This window comes from Chinchilla lanigera, unplaced genomic scaffold (genome assembly GCF_000276665.1).
Source record: "Chinchilla lanigera isolate Chin_1 unplaced genomic scaffold, ChiLan1.0 scaffold00080, whole genome shotgun sequence".
In the NCBI taxonomy this organism is placed as follows: Eukaryota; Metazoa; Chordata; class Mammalia; order Rodentia; family Chinchillidae; genus Chinchilla; species Chinchilla lanigera.
Genome location: NW_004955481.1, coordinates 101,914 through 116,982, shown reverse-complemented (window position 1 = coordinate 116,982; position 15,069 = coordinate 101,914). Strand labels below are relative to the sequence as shown.

The following is a 15,069-nucleotide window of genomic DNA, read 5'->3' as shown; positions in this document are numbered from 1 at the left end:
TGACTTCCTTGAATTGTTGTAGGAATGCTAATACCAAAGTCTTAGAAATAGCATTATTCTCTTTATTACACAAAATATCATTCATAAAGCTCAATAACACATGCCCAAGCAATATAGCTTTAAGTGTGAGCTTAGAGTTAGATAATCCTAGGTTTGAGACCCAACATGTGTAAAAGCTTAAAGACTTCAAGGTCCTTTTTTAACCTTCTTAAATCTAGGTGTCTGATTACTAGATATAATTGTAGTTTATGAGAATGAAAAAAATAAAACCTGTGGGGCTGGGGATTTAGCTCAGCGGCAAAAGCGCCTGCCTGGCAAGCGCAAGGTCGTGAGTTCGGTTTCCGGTACCGGAGAAAAACCAAAAAAAACAAACAAACAAACAAAAAAAAAACGAAGAAAATAAAACCTGAACATAATACAATATTGAGTATACACTTAAAATGTTGTTAGTATTTTTTAAATACTCTTGTCTTTAATTTTTAGCTTTTGTATTTTTTGGCACCTTGATTTTGCATCCTGCTCCCCTAATCACTCAATCTCTTTTATATCTATTTGGATTCTGTGAGACCTGCCCACCTGTTTTTTGCCTTTATATTGCTACTCCTTGAATGGTGTCTTTCTAGCACTTTATATCTATTCATTTATTCATTGATTTAGTCCCAGCTACTATTCAGTTGCTGTACAGTAAACACATAATAGTTGTTTAAATATTGAAGCTCTTCTGTACCATATTTTTAATTAGTCACTGTTTTGGATTCCTGGAAAATTTCCTTCTGCCCTACACACTTCCCTGGTATTCTTTGAATCTCTTCCTTGACCAGCAACTAAAGGGTTAGCATCTGGCACACTTGTAGCCTTTGGGAGTCTGGACAAACTCACTGGTATATACTCTTTTTTTTTTTTTTTTTTTTTTGGTTTTTCTCCGGTACTGGGAACCGAACTCACGACCTTGCGCTTGCCAGGCAGGCGCTTTGCCGCTGAGCTAAATCCCCAGCCCCTCACTGGTATATACTCTAATTGGTAGGTATACCAGCCACGTCATCCCAGTATCCAGTGGAGATTACAGTATGTACCTACTATGTGACACTCTCCCTCTTTTGCCAGCCTTGAGTATTCCTCTCACCACTGTGCCCAGCTCTGACCTATGGAGGCAGGTACCAGCAGGAACAGGACAGCTGTCACTGAATTCATTCTTCTTGGCCTGACAGAGAATGTTGGTCTGCAGTCCATTCTTTTTGTTGTCTTTTTCTTTGCCTATATAGTCACAGTTGGGGGCAACCTCAGCATCATCTCTGCCATCTCTGTGGAGCCCAAACTCCACACTCCCATGTACTACTTCCTGGGGATCCTGTCTCTGCTGGACATTGGGTGTATCACGGTCACTGTTCCTCCAATGCTGGTGTGTCTCCTGGTCCACCACTGCAGAGTTCCCTATGCTGCCTGCCTTTCACAGCTCTTCTTTTTCCACCTCCTGGCTGGTGTGGACTGTCACCTCTTGACAGCTATGGCCTATGACCGCTACCTGGCCATCTGCCAGCCCCTCACCTACAGCACCCGCATGAGCCGTGAGGTCCAGGGTGCCCTGGTGGGCATCTGTTGCACCGTCTCCTTCATCAATGCTCTGACTCACACAGTAGCTATGTCTGTGCTCGATTTCTGTGGCCCAAACACAGTCAACAACTTCTACTGTGACCTCCCACCTCTGTTCCAGCTCTCGTGCTCCAGTATCTACCTCAACGGGCAGCTGCTGTTTGTGGGAGCCACCTTCATGGGGGTGATCCCCATGATCCTCATCTCAGTGTCCTACGCCCATGTCGCTGCTGCAGTACTGCGGATCCGTTCCGCTGAGGGGAGGAAGAAGGCCTTCTCCACCTGTGGTTCCCACCTCACTGTGGTCTGCTTCTTTTATGGAACTGGCTTCTTCAGTTACATGCGTCTGGACTCAGTCTCAGCCTCAGATAAGGACAAAGGGATTGCAGTCTTTAATACTGTTCTCAACCCCATGCTGAACCCCATCATCTACAGCCTCCGGAACCCTGATGTTCAGGGCGCCTTGAAGAGGGTGCTGACAGGGAAGAGAAGCTGACAGAGAAGACAGAAAGGAGTATTGAAATGTACATCCCTCCTGAGCAACCCCTCAAATTCTCATGGTGAAATCCTAGGTGTGGGTATAAGTTCAGGGGTTTGATTTAAGGTTGAGAGCAAAGAAACTAGTACGGGACAGAGTACGGTACGATTTGGATCAAAGATGAATGCTAAAACCGAGGTAAAATAGTATCTGAGTTGTTGATAGAAAACATATTCAAGACAAATGGGAGAAAATTATAATGTAAGTCGGGAAACAGGAGAGACACTGTTTTTTCTTTAATGACATATTTAAAATGTTGATGAAAACAAAAATGTAGCTTCCTTTAAAATAAACTATATTTATAATAGCATATGGAGTCTGGTTAATTAAATATTGTACTTTTAGACATAAATGTAGGAGTTTGGAGTTAAAATGGAGTTTGACATATTCTAGGTGCAAGATATTGGAACTCACCAGAGCATCTTGTCAGCACATCTTTTGGAGCAGATCATCACACTGTGGTTCCCAAACCAGTATTTGCTTCCTGGTTAACACTTACTTAGGCATAATACATTTATGTGCCAAGCAGACCAGATTTTCATGACCACTCCACCAAACACATAAGAATGTTGCATCATATGTCTTATCAGAGGAAGCCTTAAGAATTAGTAAGATTTATTTTTACTTTTAATGGCCTCATCCACTGATTTATTGCAAACCTGATTAATCTGATTAATTAATCTAATAGTTATGGTCGGGAGGTTGTTAAGGGAGATGCTGTTTGCAGTCTGTCAATGACTGAATACTGGAGGTAGGATTTTACCATCAGGGTGAAGCTACACCAATCCAGAGAGAAACAGTCAGTAGAACAGTCTTATTGTCTGCACAATGTGCACCATTTCTCATGTTTATTCTGTCAACCACTTCAGATGCTTCCTGGCTAAGAAGCTAGGGCATCAAAGAGACTAAACTTACTGACTCACTTGTTAGCTGTTTGAGGTGGGCAGCAGGGAACCCTTCAGATGTCTGAGAATATTTTGCAATATAATGGTTTCAAATCAAGCTGTATCCAGTCTTCTCCAAATCCAGCGGACTACTGGTCCTTGTGAACATTCCCTTGGCCTCACTTGTATTCATATCTCCTCTCTTGCAGACAGCTTCCTCCCAGCCATGCTCCAGCTGTCCCATCAAAGCTCCTGCATCAGCCTCTTAGCCCTGTGCTCCTCCTTGGCTCAGTGCTGTCTACACTGTCCGTTAATTCCTATAACAATATTCAAACCCCTGAACTTATGGCTGTATCTAGGATTTTACCATGAGAATTTCAGGGGATGCTCAGGAGGGACACACATTTTGATACTCCATTCTCTTTTCTCTGTCAGCACCTCTTCCCTGTCAGTAACCTCTTCAAGGTGCCCTGAACACCAGGATTCCAGAGGCTGTAGATGATGGAGTTGAGAACCGTATTATAGACTGCAATCCCTTTGTCCTTATCTGAGGCTGAGACTGAGTCCATGTAACTGGCACATAACTGAAGCCAGTCCCATAAAAGAAGCAGACAACAGTCAGGTGATGGCCTCATCTTCCAAATCCACTAGTTTCTTTCTGATCACTACTATTTTAAAGCTGACTTTCACCAAATATGAGAAGCCCTTTTTTCTTCCTTCTGACTTCACCACTCAATCTTTATTTCTCAACCACTGCCACTCTCTGGTGACTCCTGTATCCTCTTACTTAGAGTCACTGCTCTTAATCTTCCAGAAAGACTGTGGTTTACTCACACAGTGAGATGCTACAATAATCATTTCTGTATTAATCACAGCTATTTCTACTCTCTCCATGAAGATCATACATTCCTTAAAGACAGGATGCATGTCTTATAAGACATCTCCAGACACCTAGAAGAGTGCTAATTATAAACTGGATGTCCAAATAATCTTAATGATGATAGAAAGCAAGACCTACTAGAAAATATATCTTCTACATATGATGTCAGTGAAACTATTAAATGTTTTCAAAATGTCCTATAAGACTCAATATTTTGACAGCATAAAGACATAGAAAAATGTAAAAGAAAAATGTTGGCAATAATGTAAAATAAAAATAAATTTAAAAGAGAAGCTTTATTCTAATTCATTGAAGGTAGGCTTTTAATTATACATAATAGGAAGAACTTCTCCTGATCTTCAGCTTAAACTGCAATATCATTACCCCTCAAATGGGCAACTTTGCCAGAAGCTTATATCAGAGAAGTATTTCCTTCTTGCAAATAATTAAAAGAGAGCATTTAAATGGTAAAAGATAGAACAGAGCCCCAGAATGGGATATCCTATCACATCTCAAGACTGGGAGCTCATTATAGAGATTAATAATAATAATAATTATAACAATAATAATAATAATGATAATAATAGATTATAAACTATGAACAAGTGTTTGTCTTTATTCTTGTCCTAGGGGAATTTCTTTTAAGTCTTCTGTATCAATGTGAGTAATTATGCTTCATGATTTTAAGAAAAAACATATATTTTATTAAGAAGAATATTATACATTATATGAAATGATGTGCCACACATATTGCTCAATTTATTAAGTGTTGGCAATGAGACAGGCATGTAAGGGAAGTAAGACCTAGAGAAAATCTTCCACATTGTGGACAATGACTATCTCTCTGGATGGGAGTAGGACTGAGAAGGGCCTTTGGGAAATGGACAAAGACTTTCAGTTTTTACTCCATTTACTCTGGTATTCTTGATATTTTTCACTGACTGTTCTAATTTTTGAAAGCAAATACACAGCTTATAAAAATTGCTAACACAGACTGTGTGGGGGTGGGCTAAATAGATTTCACAGCAGGGTTTTCTCTTCAGCCTTCAATATGTCTGCTATCATCATCACCTTCAAGATATCTAGTATGTTGGTCCCCTCCATCTAATACAAGACCATAGGGTAGCTCAGGAACCAGGGGCCTGAAAGGGACATGAAGTAGTCATCTTCTCCATGGCCTTGAGTTAAGAACCAAATCAAACTGTCCCTAGCCTTAACTATATACACCAAGAAAAACTTCTCACCTTTTTCTGACCCCTTGTGCATAAATGAATACATGTGTGTGTGTATGTGAGAGAGAGACAGAGGAAGAGAGAGAGAGAGAGACATGGACTTGTATATATGCACATTTTATACAAAAGGGGCAAAGGATGCACTCTGTTTTGCATTTCTTTTTTTTTTTTTTTTTTTTTTTTTTTTGGTTTTTCTCCGGTACCAGGAACCGAACTCACGACCTTGCGCTTGCCAGGCAGGCGCTTTTGCCGCTGAGCTAAATCCCCAGCCCCCTGTTTTGCATTTCTTGAGGGTCCTGTGGGATATTCAGGTAGGAATATCAAACACATAGTTAAATATTACACTCCAGAACTTAGTGTGTGAGATAGAGATAAAAATTGAGAATCACCAGAATTCATTGTCTACAGATTGCTATGGCTGTGTAAAGGAAGAGAAATTTGTCCATCCATAGAAGCTGGATGGGCAGTTTCCTGGATCTAAGACCTATAGTTGGTCTTCAAGGATGAAATTTCCTGGGTTAACAGTATGGCAAACAGAGCTTTTCTAGAAAGCAAATCCTGTTGTTGTATGCTGGGGGAAGAAGGTGCATTTGAGGAGTTCTGTGTGGGCTTTGTAGCCTAGAGATCCTGTTTGAACAGAAAAAAAATCTCAACTTATTTTAATTTTCTGCCAACTCCTACTTGGACTATGACAGCCTTAAACAGCAGGGAAGCTTTCTTAATGAAGTAGGAACTATTGCACAACCTGCTTGATGCCTAAAGCCACCACCAGGAGTTGCTAAAAGTATGGTGATCTAGAAGATATGCTGAACTTTTGCCTTTATAGTGCTGGAGATGAGAAGATGGAAAATATTCATAGTCAGGATGCTAAAGAGTCTGGATTCTGTGGTGGGAGCTGAGAAAAAGGCAAGACATTTGTTTGAGATTGAAGAGGAGATAGGTTTGAGGACATCAAAGTGAACTATAATATAAAGTGACTTTGCAGATGGTTGTAGAGAGCACTGCTTCAGGAATGAAATAGGAGCAGAACAGTCCAAGGGTACACAGTCCTCTCAACCTTGTGCTGTAAGAAATGCCAGTCAAGAGTCACTACTTCTCTCCTCTCCCATCTTCCACTAAAATGATGAACTGAACTAAACCCCAAACCCCAAACCTCAACCCTTTCCCATACACTGTGACATAATCTAGACTGTAAAGTGCTTGAGCTTTGTTTTAACTCTATAAAATGCTGGCAATTTACCAGGTGTGGTGGCGCACACCTGTAATCCCAGCACTTGGGAGGCTGGGGCAGGAGGATCCTTGAGTTTGAGGCCAGCCTGGGCTACAAAGTGAGCTCAAGGTCAGCCTGAATTGTGTAGTGAGACCCTGTCTCAAAAAAAAAAAAAAAAAAAAAAAAAAAAAAAAAAAAAAAGGAGCCTGGCAACAAGAACACCAGTTCATAAGTGCTTAAAATACATTTGTTAAAACAAAAGAACAAGTTTTGCCATATCTATGAAGATTACATTCTAAATGTTTTAAGAAATTTCAAAATATTTTGAAAGTCATCATTATGTTTGGTTAAAGCGGGTGTTTACCTGGCTATAGTTCCCCCTGGAGGATACCAATTGCTGAAACCTCCAAGGAGTAAAATTGAGGAGGAGAATACTCCCGATGTCAAATTATGCCAGTCACATTGTGTCTACCTGGCATTCATAAATTCTCCCCTATGTGGTGGCCAGCAGACCAACATGGCTGTTTCTGTACTTAGCTCAAGGAGTGCTGGTTCCCTTAACTGGATGAATGCCGTTCCCAGACTCCTAGCTGCAAACTCACAACTTGGTTAGCATCTATGTGAAGTTTACCCCTTCTTTTGGGAGAGCTTTTCTTTCCCACCCTGAAAACTTTCAGTGAGACTTAGGTGTTTGGCAGTGAGAGAGAGGAGGGAGGGAGAAGACAGTGAAGAATAAGTTCTCAAACCCCACTAAAGGGAGAATGGCAAGGCTGGGGTAAAGTATTTCAGCAAAGTGGCAGTCAGATTAAAGGTCAGATTGAAGAAGCAGTTCAGCTTTGGAAATACTGAGTTTGAAGTAACAGTAGAATGTTGTCTATGCAGGGAAGGCTAGTCCTTGGTGTGACCAGTTCTCCCAAGGACATTAGTCATCTGGAAGTGCCTTCCTCCTGTCATGGCTTTTGCCTTTGGGAACTTCCAGTTTTATCCTTTTTTGCCTGAGATGTGTTCCTTGTGAGTGACATAGTGTTTATCCTTCAGCCAAAGATTGTGGTGGATCAGTGTTTATTTTATTAGAATGACCACTTTGGGGTTAAAGGTACTTAGCAGGTAACCAGTGTGTATATTATACTGGGTATTATAATTAATGTGAAGATAATTTTAGTACACAGGAAGGAAGTACACAGGTCATGTAAATATACTATGGTATTTTATGTACAGAATTTGAATATCCACAGAATGTGATATCTGAGAATTTCTGGAACCAACCCACTGACAATACCAAGGAATGGCTGTATGATGACATGTATGACTCCTCACAGGGACCAAGGTTGGTGGAACAATGCCTCCCCCTTCCTCTGAAGATCTCTTTCATCCTCTGTAATATTGTGTACCCAGAAGATGGCCAATCTGTCATGTAGAGACTTTTAATTCTATTCCTGAAACTATGGCTTCAGAAAACCATCTTTCCCTCTCACCTTCAAATGTCATATTTATTCTCAAATGAAGAATTTTACATCAATTCCTCTACTTCTTACAAGTCTCTCCAATGTCATTTTCTTATTCATTAAGAGTCAGATTTATCAAGTCTTTTCCTATTATGCTTCAATGTTTATCTTTCCTCTCCTTAATTTCTATGTGCCTTAACATCCAGGCCTCTCCTGACATTGCTACACTCGGTGGTTGTTAATCATGGTCTCATTCACCTTTAGCCACCATTGGTACTTTTGAACATTGCTCATTCTTTTTGTTTTGTTTTGTTTTTCTTCCTATACCAGGAATTGAACTCACGACCTTGCGCTTGCCAGGCAGGCGCTGTGCCGCTGAGCTAAATCCCCAGCCCTGATCATCACTCATTCTACTGCTAATGGAAGAGAGAGTTCACTTTTGGTGACAGGTGGAACCTTTTAACATTACTCAGTCTGCTGCAGGTGGTAGAGATGGAACTGAGAGTCTCAGCCAATGATTCATTTGTGACTGAGTTTGTTCTGCTGGGTCTAATAGATTCTCCAGCCCTACAACCTGTTCTCTTTGTCAGCTTCCTTCTAGCTTATGTAGCTACTATTGGTGGCAATTTCAGCATCCTTGCTGCCATCCTCACTGAACCCAAACTCCACACCCCCATGTACTTCTTCCTGGGGAACTTGTCTCTGCTGGATGTTGGGTGCATCACTGTCACAGTCCCTGCCATGTTGAGGCAATTCCTTTCCAAGGACAGAAGCATCTCCTATAGAGCCTGCCTTTCACAGCTCTTCTTCTTCCACCTCCTGGCTGGGGCAGACTGCTTCCTGCTGACTGTCATGGCCTATGACCGCTACCTGGCCATCTGCCACCCACTCACCTACAGCATCCATATGAGCTGGGGATTCCAGAAAGCCTCAGTGGGCATGTCATGTGTCTTTTCTTTCACCCATGCACTGACCCAAACTGTTGCTTTGTCTATGCTGAAATTCTGTGGCTCTAATGTGATCAATAACTTCTACTGTGACCTCTCTCAGCTCTTCCAGCTCTCCTGCTCCAGCATCCATCTTAATGAGCAGTTGCTTTTTGTAGCAGCATCCTTTATGGGCGTGGCCCCATTTGTCCTAATCACACTGTCCTATGCTCATGTGGTAGCTGCAGTCCTGAGGATCCACTCTACTAAGGCCAGGAAGAAGGCCTTCTCCACATGTGGCTCCCACCTCACTGTGGTGGGCATTTTCTATGGGACTGGTGTCTTCAATTACATGAGGCTGGGTTCAGTGGAAGCTTCAGACAAGGACAAAGGCATTGGCATCTTCAACACTGTCATCAGCCCCATGTTGAACCCACTTATCTACAGCCTTAGGAACCCTGATGTAAAGTGTGCCTTGAAGAAGATGCTCATAGAGAAGTAGTCTTTAAGTGAGATTTGCTTCCTGTGACCTTAACCAATACAATGGTCCAGTATTTCTTCCAAGAATTACTGTGATTAATACTTATAGAGTTTGGTTTGATGCCGTGGGGTGAGGGATTGACTTAGAAACAAAAGTATGAAAAAAGTGTGATAGGTACCATTTGCCTCATGATTACTATTTGCCAGGCACTGTTCCATTAACTCATTTAATCCTCATAACTATGAAGTAGGTGAAGACTTACAAATTGTAGTTTCGGAAAACTGAACTTATAGAGGTTAAGTTGCTTGCCTAAAGTGGCTTAGGTTGTGAATGTCAGAGCTAAACTCTCAACCCTGGCTGAAACTACATCTGAAACTATTGCTTCTCAAAGTAATAAATAATTTCAAGGAGGAAAGACATGCTAGGGTAAAGAAGTAAGATGGGTAATGAAGAATTATGTGAAGTGGAAATCAGTGTGATGTAGAAAATCTTATTAAGTATATGAAAATGTAAATAGAGATGCTTTTGTTTCTTTAACAAGTTTGAGTCATTCCTAAGGAGAAGGTACAGATTGAGAGAACTGCTGGACATCAATATTAAAAATAACAAATAAAAAGAAAACAGAGTTAAAAATCCAATTCTGAAGGAATAGGCATTGTTTAGAAAAATCTTAAACATAGATAAAATCTTTTTATATTGGGTCAACAGCACCATAACATTAGCACTTCCTTAGTGTGAAATTAATCAATAGGAAGGTTAAATATATATATGTAAAGGATATTGTAAGAAAAATATTTTCTATCAATGCCCTGTATACATAAATTCGTAAGATGTTTGTCTTTTTTAGTACACATTTGAAAGTGTTCTTACTAATGAAGAAATGGAGATTGAGCCATCCTTTAAAGGGAAGTGAGCACTTGTCAAGTTGACTGGGAGCAAAGTCATCCAAGCAGTGTATGGTCCCCACAAGGGGGCTTTGAGAACAGTGGTGGGATAGGAGATGGATGAGTGGGGAGAACCAGTGAAGGGGAAGTCAAAAAATGAAGAATGCAGATGAAGACAACTCTTTGGGAAAAGTAAGCTGGATTGAAAGATGGGACATAGTAAGGAAGGCAATGGAGAAATGATACTAAAGAAGACTAAAATTTTTTTAGTTCTGTTTGAAGATGACAGGAACTATGTGTTTGTATGATTGTCGACGATAACCTACAAAAGGGAAGGTGGGTGAGATGCTGCAAAATAAAGAAACTTGAAGGAGTGAGATATAAAGAGATGTGAAAAAACAAAGAATAACAACCAAGATGTTTATGTAAGGAGGTGTTTATTAAGAGAAAGTACTTATTTTATTGAATTTAATATGGTAGAATGTAATAACTACACATCATGTTTTAGTAATTGTTATCTCTCACGTATTTCCTTGTTTAGGTGTAGTGAAAAAATATCTGGTCAGTACACCTGCCTTAATAGAATTTGTACTGCTTGTTATAAAAGCTGAGACATTTAGCAGTTATAATAATTTTAAGCACTGAAAACCAAGAATACCTGGCAATACCCTGAAATTGTTTGAATCTGTCTATCCTTCTTTCTGTCCATATGTCCATCTATCTATTCTTTTCATTTATTCATTCACCCCACAAATGTTAACTGATGTCCTACTAATGCCCAGCACTGCATTGGACACTTAGGTATACAGAAAAAAAGGTCAGTCTCTTCTCTCAAAAAAAGCAGTCTGTTTTAACAAAGTACTAAACCAGTGTTACTTACTACTATATAATATTTCCATTGGAGAGATCTTTCAGCATTATTGTTAGAGACAATGCCTTTCTCCTTTGAGCATAACATGAAAACTGAAGAATATTGTGGAATTAAGCATATACAAATAACACGGAATGTAGTAATAATTTGTAGTTTGGGAAATTTCATTACTTTTAATAAAAGAATCCTGAATTATCTCATTCATGTTAATGATTTTATCTTCCCTAATGAATCCTAATTTCAAAATTTTAGATACAAATATTAAGTAATCTAGTGGACACATACCTATATCTTGCACTCAAAACATATGATAAATTCATTTTTTCCTAAGATTTGCTCTTCTAATATCTGTCCATTTGGACACTAATGTATTCCTCTGAAAATTAAAACTGGAGGATATATGTTTTTATCCTCTTAACATCCTTTGCCATCCCAGGAATTGTAACTCTATGAAGCAGTAAAAATGAAGTGGAAGATAGTTAAGATAGTTACACAGCTAGCTTGCTTTAGTTCATTGAAAAGAAAGATTTATGCTAATATTGTCTGGACATTATTTCATGCCTATGTCTTGTACTCTGAGTAGCTACTATGAAGATAGTAATGCACAGTGCATTAATTATTGTTACTCTTCTTTGAGCCTGATTTGAAACTCTATTTATTTCTATTTTTCTTCTTCTTCTCTTAAAAAAAGAGAGACAATAGTGCTGAAAGGGGAAAGGAAGAAAAGGAAAATGAAAAAAAATATGCATACAAGATAATTAAGATAGCAATACAGCTAGTTTCTCTTAGTTCATTGAAAAGAAATGTCTGTGCTAATATTGTTTGGACAATATTTCATGCCTGTATCTTGTACTCTGAATAACTACTATATAGACAACAATAGGTAATGTATTAATTGTTAGTGTGCTACTAGACTGTTTTGAAACTGTTTTATTTTTATTTTTACTTTTTATCTTTAAATTTAAAAAACTGAAGTGGAATCCAGATATGGTGTAACACATATGTAATCTCTGTACTAGAGAGGCTAAGGCAGAAGCATCATAAGCCCAAGCTCTTAGCTCAGGAACTCAGCAAGACACTAACTCAAAATAAAATATTAGAAAGGACTTCGATCCAGTTCATTGGTAGAGCACAGGCTGGGCTCAGTTTCAGCCTCAGGTAAAGGCAAAAGGATTGCAGTTTAATACTGTTCTCAGCCCCAGGCTGAACCCAGGCATCTACAGCCTTCGGAGTCCTGAGGTACAGGGCTCTTTGAAGAGGGTGCTGACACAGAAGAGGATTCCATAGTGAGAAGACTGGATGGGATATCAAAATGTGCATCTCTCCTGAGCACCCCTTGAAATTCTCATGGTAACAGGCTGGATGTAGACAGAAGATAAGTTCAGAGATTTTATCTAAGGATGAGAGCAAAGCAGCAAGTTTGGGTCAAAATGGAATATGGTTTTACTAGGATTGAAGATAAAAGATAAAGCTTAAGTAGAAGTCTATGTGAGTTGTTGATAAAAAATACATTCAAGATAAGTGGTTAGAAATTATACGGGTCACGAAATGGAGATGTACTAGTTTTTATTTAATGGCTCTCAGTTGATATATTTAAAATGTTGATAAAACAAAAGTGTGGCTTCCTTTTAAACAAACTATATTTGCAATAATGTATGGGGTCTGGTTTTTAAAATATTGTACTTTAAGAAACAAGTCTAAGACTGTGACGTTAAAAAGGAATTTGACAAACTCTAGAATTGAGGTGCTTGTACTCACCAGAAACAACTAGAAAGCACCTGCTTTGAATCAAAATCATCACATACCTGTTCCCAAACTAGTCTTTGCTTCCATGCTTAGGCACAGCACACTTATTTGCCAAGCGTGACCTGCTCACACAACCACTATACCTAAAATATGACGATGTTTCATATGTCTTATCAGAAGCATTAAAAATAGTAAGATTTACTTTTAATGGCCTAGTGCATTGACTTATTGGACACCTGTTTAATATGTCTACAGAGATCATTAGTAAAGGTGTGGAGACCGTTAAGGGAGATGTTGACGGAGTACTGAGATGAGACTTTACCATGAGGGAGAAACTACACCAATCCAGAGAAGAACAGTCAGTGGAACAGTCTTATTCTCTGCACAATTTGCACCATTTCTCTCATGTATTTTGTCAGCCACTTCAAATACTTCCTGGCCAAGAAGTTAGGGCATCAATAAGACTAACCTTACTGAAGTGCTTATTAACTGTTTGAGGTGAGCAGCAGGGAGCCCTTCAGATGTCTGAGAATATTTTCCAATAGAATAGTTTCAAATCAAGCTGCATCTAGTCATTCTCCAAATCCAGCAAACTACCTGTCCTTCTGAAGATTCTGTCAACCTCACTTGCATTTACTTCTCTCTTGCAGACAGCTTCCTCCCAGCCATGCTCCAGCTGTCCCATCAAAGCTCCTGCATCAGTCTCTGAGCCCTGTGCTCCTGCTGGGCTCAGTGCTATTTACACTGCCCATTAATTTCTGTAGCAATGTTTTGTGTGTCACCTCATCATCCAAACACCACTAGTTTCTTTCTGACACCACTATGTCAAATCTGACTTTTTCTAGGTATGGGATGCCCTTTTTTCTCTTTTCTGACCTCACCTCTCAATCTATTTCTTAATCACCATCACTTACTGGTGACTCATGTGTCCCTTTGCTTAGAATCATTACTCTTCATCTGCTCAGAAAGACTGGCTCACATAGTAAGACACTACTATCTTTGTTACTTTTCTCTCATTGCTGAGACAATATACCTGACACCCAGAATTAAAGAATTAAGGTTTATTTAGCTCACTGTTTGTGGAGGTTTCAGTTCATACTTGGCTGGCTCCAAGGCAGAGTGACACATGGCAGAGGGCAACAGTTCATAGTGGTGGAAGACAGCAAAAGCAACAAGAGCAAAAGGGCAGAGGAGTGGCAAGCAGCCTCTTTCCCTCCTTTACATTATAAGCAAAATATCTGCCCCAGCTCAGGTATAGCACTCACACCCATAATTCCAACATTGGACCATGAATCAATCATAAACTCTAGAAGCCTGCCCCTTGACTGCATGAGGATTTAGGGAGACATGCAGACACAAACCATAACAACTACCACTATCATTTCTGCATTTGTTGAAGATCATAAGCTTATTTAGATCATAAGCTCTTTTACAACAGGATGCATGGCTTATATTGTATCCTCCAGACACCTTGCAGAGTGCTAAGTGCATACTGGATGTTCAAATAGTCTTGCAGATTAATGGATAGAAAGCATGACCTGTGAAATGAAATTTGTCTTCTACATCAGCTGTCAGTGAAATTGCTAGAGGTTTTCAATATACCCTATAAGGCTCAATATTAGGACAGCATAAAGAGATACAGAAAAAAATTTTATAGTGAAAATTTTCCAAAAACATAGTAATAAAAATAAATTTTTAAAAAAGAAAACTTATTCTAATTTAGTAGATGGTCACTGACTTTTATAAAATAGGGAGGGACTTTCCTAATTTTCTGCATAAGTTGCAATGTTATTTCTCCTCAAAAGCAGGAAAATTTGCCTGAAGCTTATATCAAAGAAGTATTTCCTTCTTTCAAGGAATTAAAAGACTGTATTTAATTGCTAAAATGTAGCACAGAGCACTAGAACAGGAAATCCTATAACATCCCTGTACTGAGAATTAGGATAATAATGATAAATGAATAATTGAAAATTATGCAAAAGTATTTACCTTTCTTAATATTTTTCCTAAAGTGAATAGCTTTCAACTCTGCTATGTAAGTATGAGTAATTGTGTTTCATAATTTTAATAAAAAATAAACATTTCAACAAGGTTAGAGACCACAGTGGAGGTGGTAATGACACTTCCTGTCCTACAATCAGTTGTTAGAGAGAGAGAGACACAGGCATGGGGGATTGAAACAGCTGTAGGTCTCTACTGTTGGAGAGGAGATTGAAGTGGGAGCAAGCATCCTTGGGCTGTTTCCACTGTGGTGGCCAGAAGCAGTGATTAGTAAGGTTAGGGACCAAGGTGAGGGTGGTGGTGATGTAGTGGTGGTGGCAGCAGAGGTGAAGGTGGTGAGTGGAACAGCAAGACTCATCTTACCCTGTGACCAGTGGCTTC

The 15,069-nt window shown here is 39.4% G+C and overlaps 2 protein-coding genes across 2 annotated transcripts; both read left to right on the top strand.

Annotated features, from left to right (window-relative positions):
• Nucleotides 1-1,144: 1,144 nt before the first annotated feature.
• Nucleotides 1,145-2,086, top strand: LOC102026525 (olfactory receptor 139). Its single transcript, XM_005402549.1, has one exon. It carries the CDS (start codon nt 1,145-1,147, stop codon nt 2,084-2,086), a length of 942 nt encoding a protein of 313 aa, XP_005402606.1.
• A 6,185-nt stretch (nt 2,087-8,271) lies between these two features.
• LOC102029967 (putative olfactory receptor 3A4) lies at nt 8,272-9,234 on the top strand. The gene is given in 1 exon segment (XM_005402911.2): nt 8,272-9,234. A coding segment is annotated over 1 exon segment (963 nt).
• The last annotated feature ends 5,835 nt before the right edge of the window (nt 9,235-15,069 follow it).

Excerpts from the sequence above, each read along its gene's own strand:
- LOC102026525 (XM_005402549.1), top strand. The coding sequence starts at position 1,145 with ATGGAGGCAGGTACCAGCAGGAACAGGACAGCTGTCACTGAATTCATT.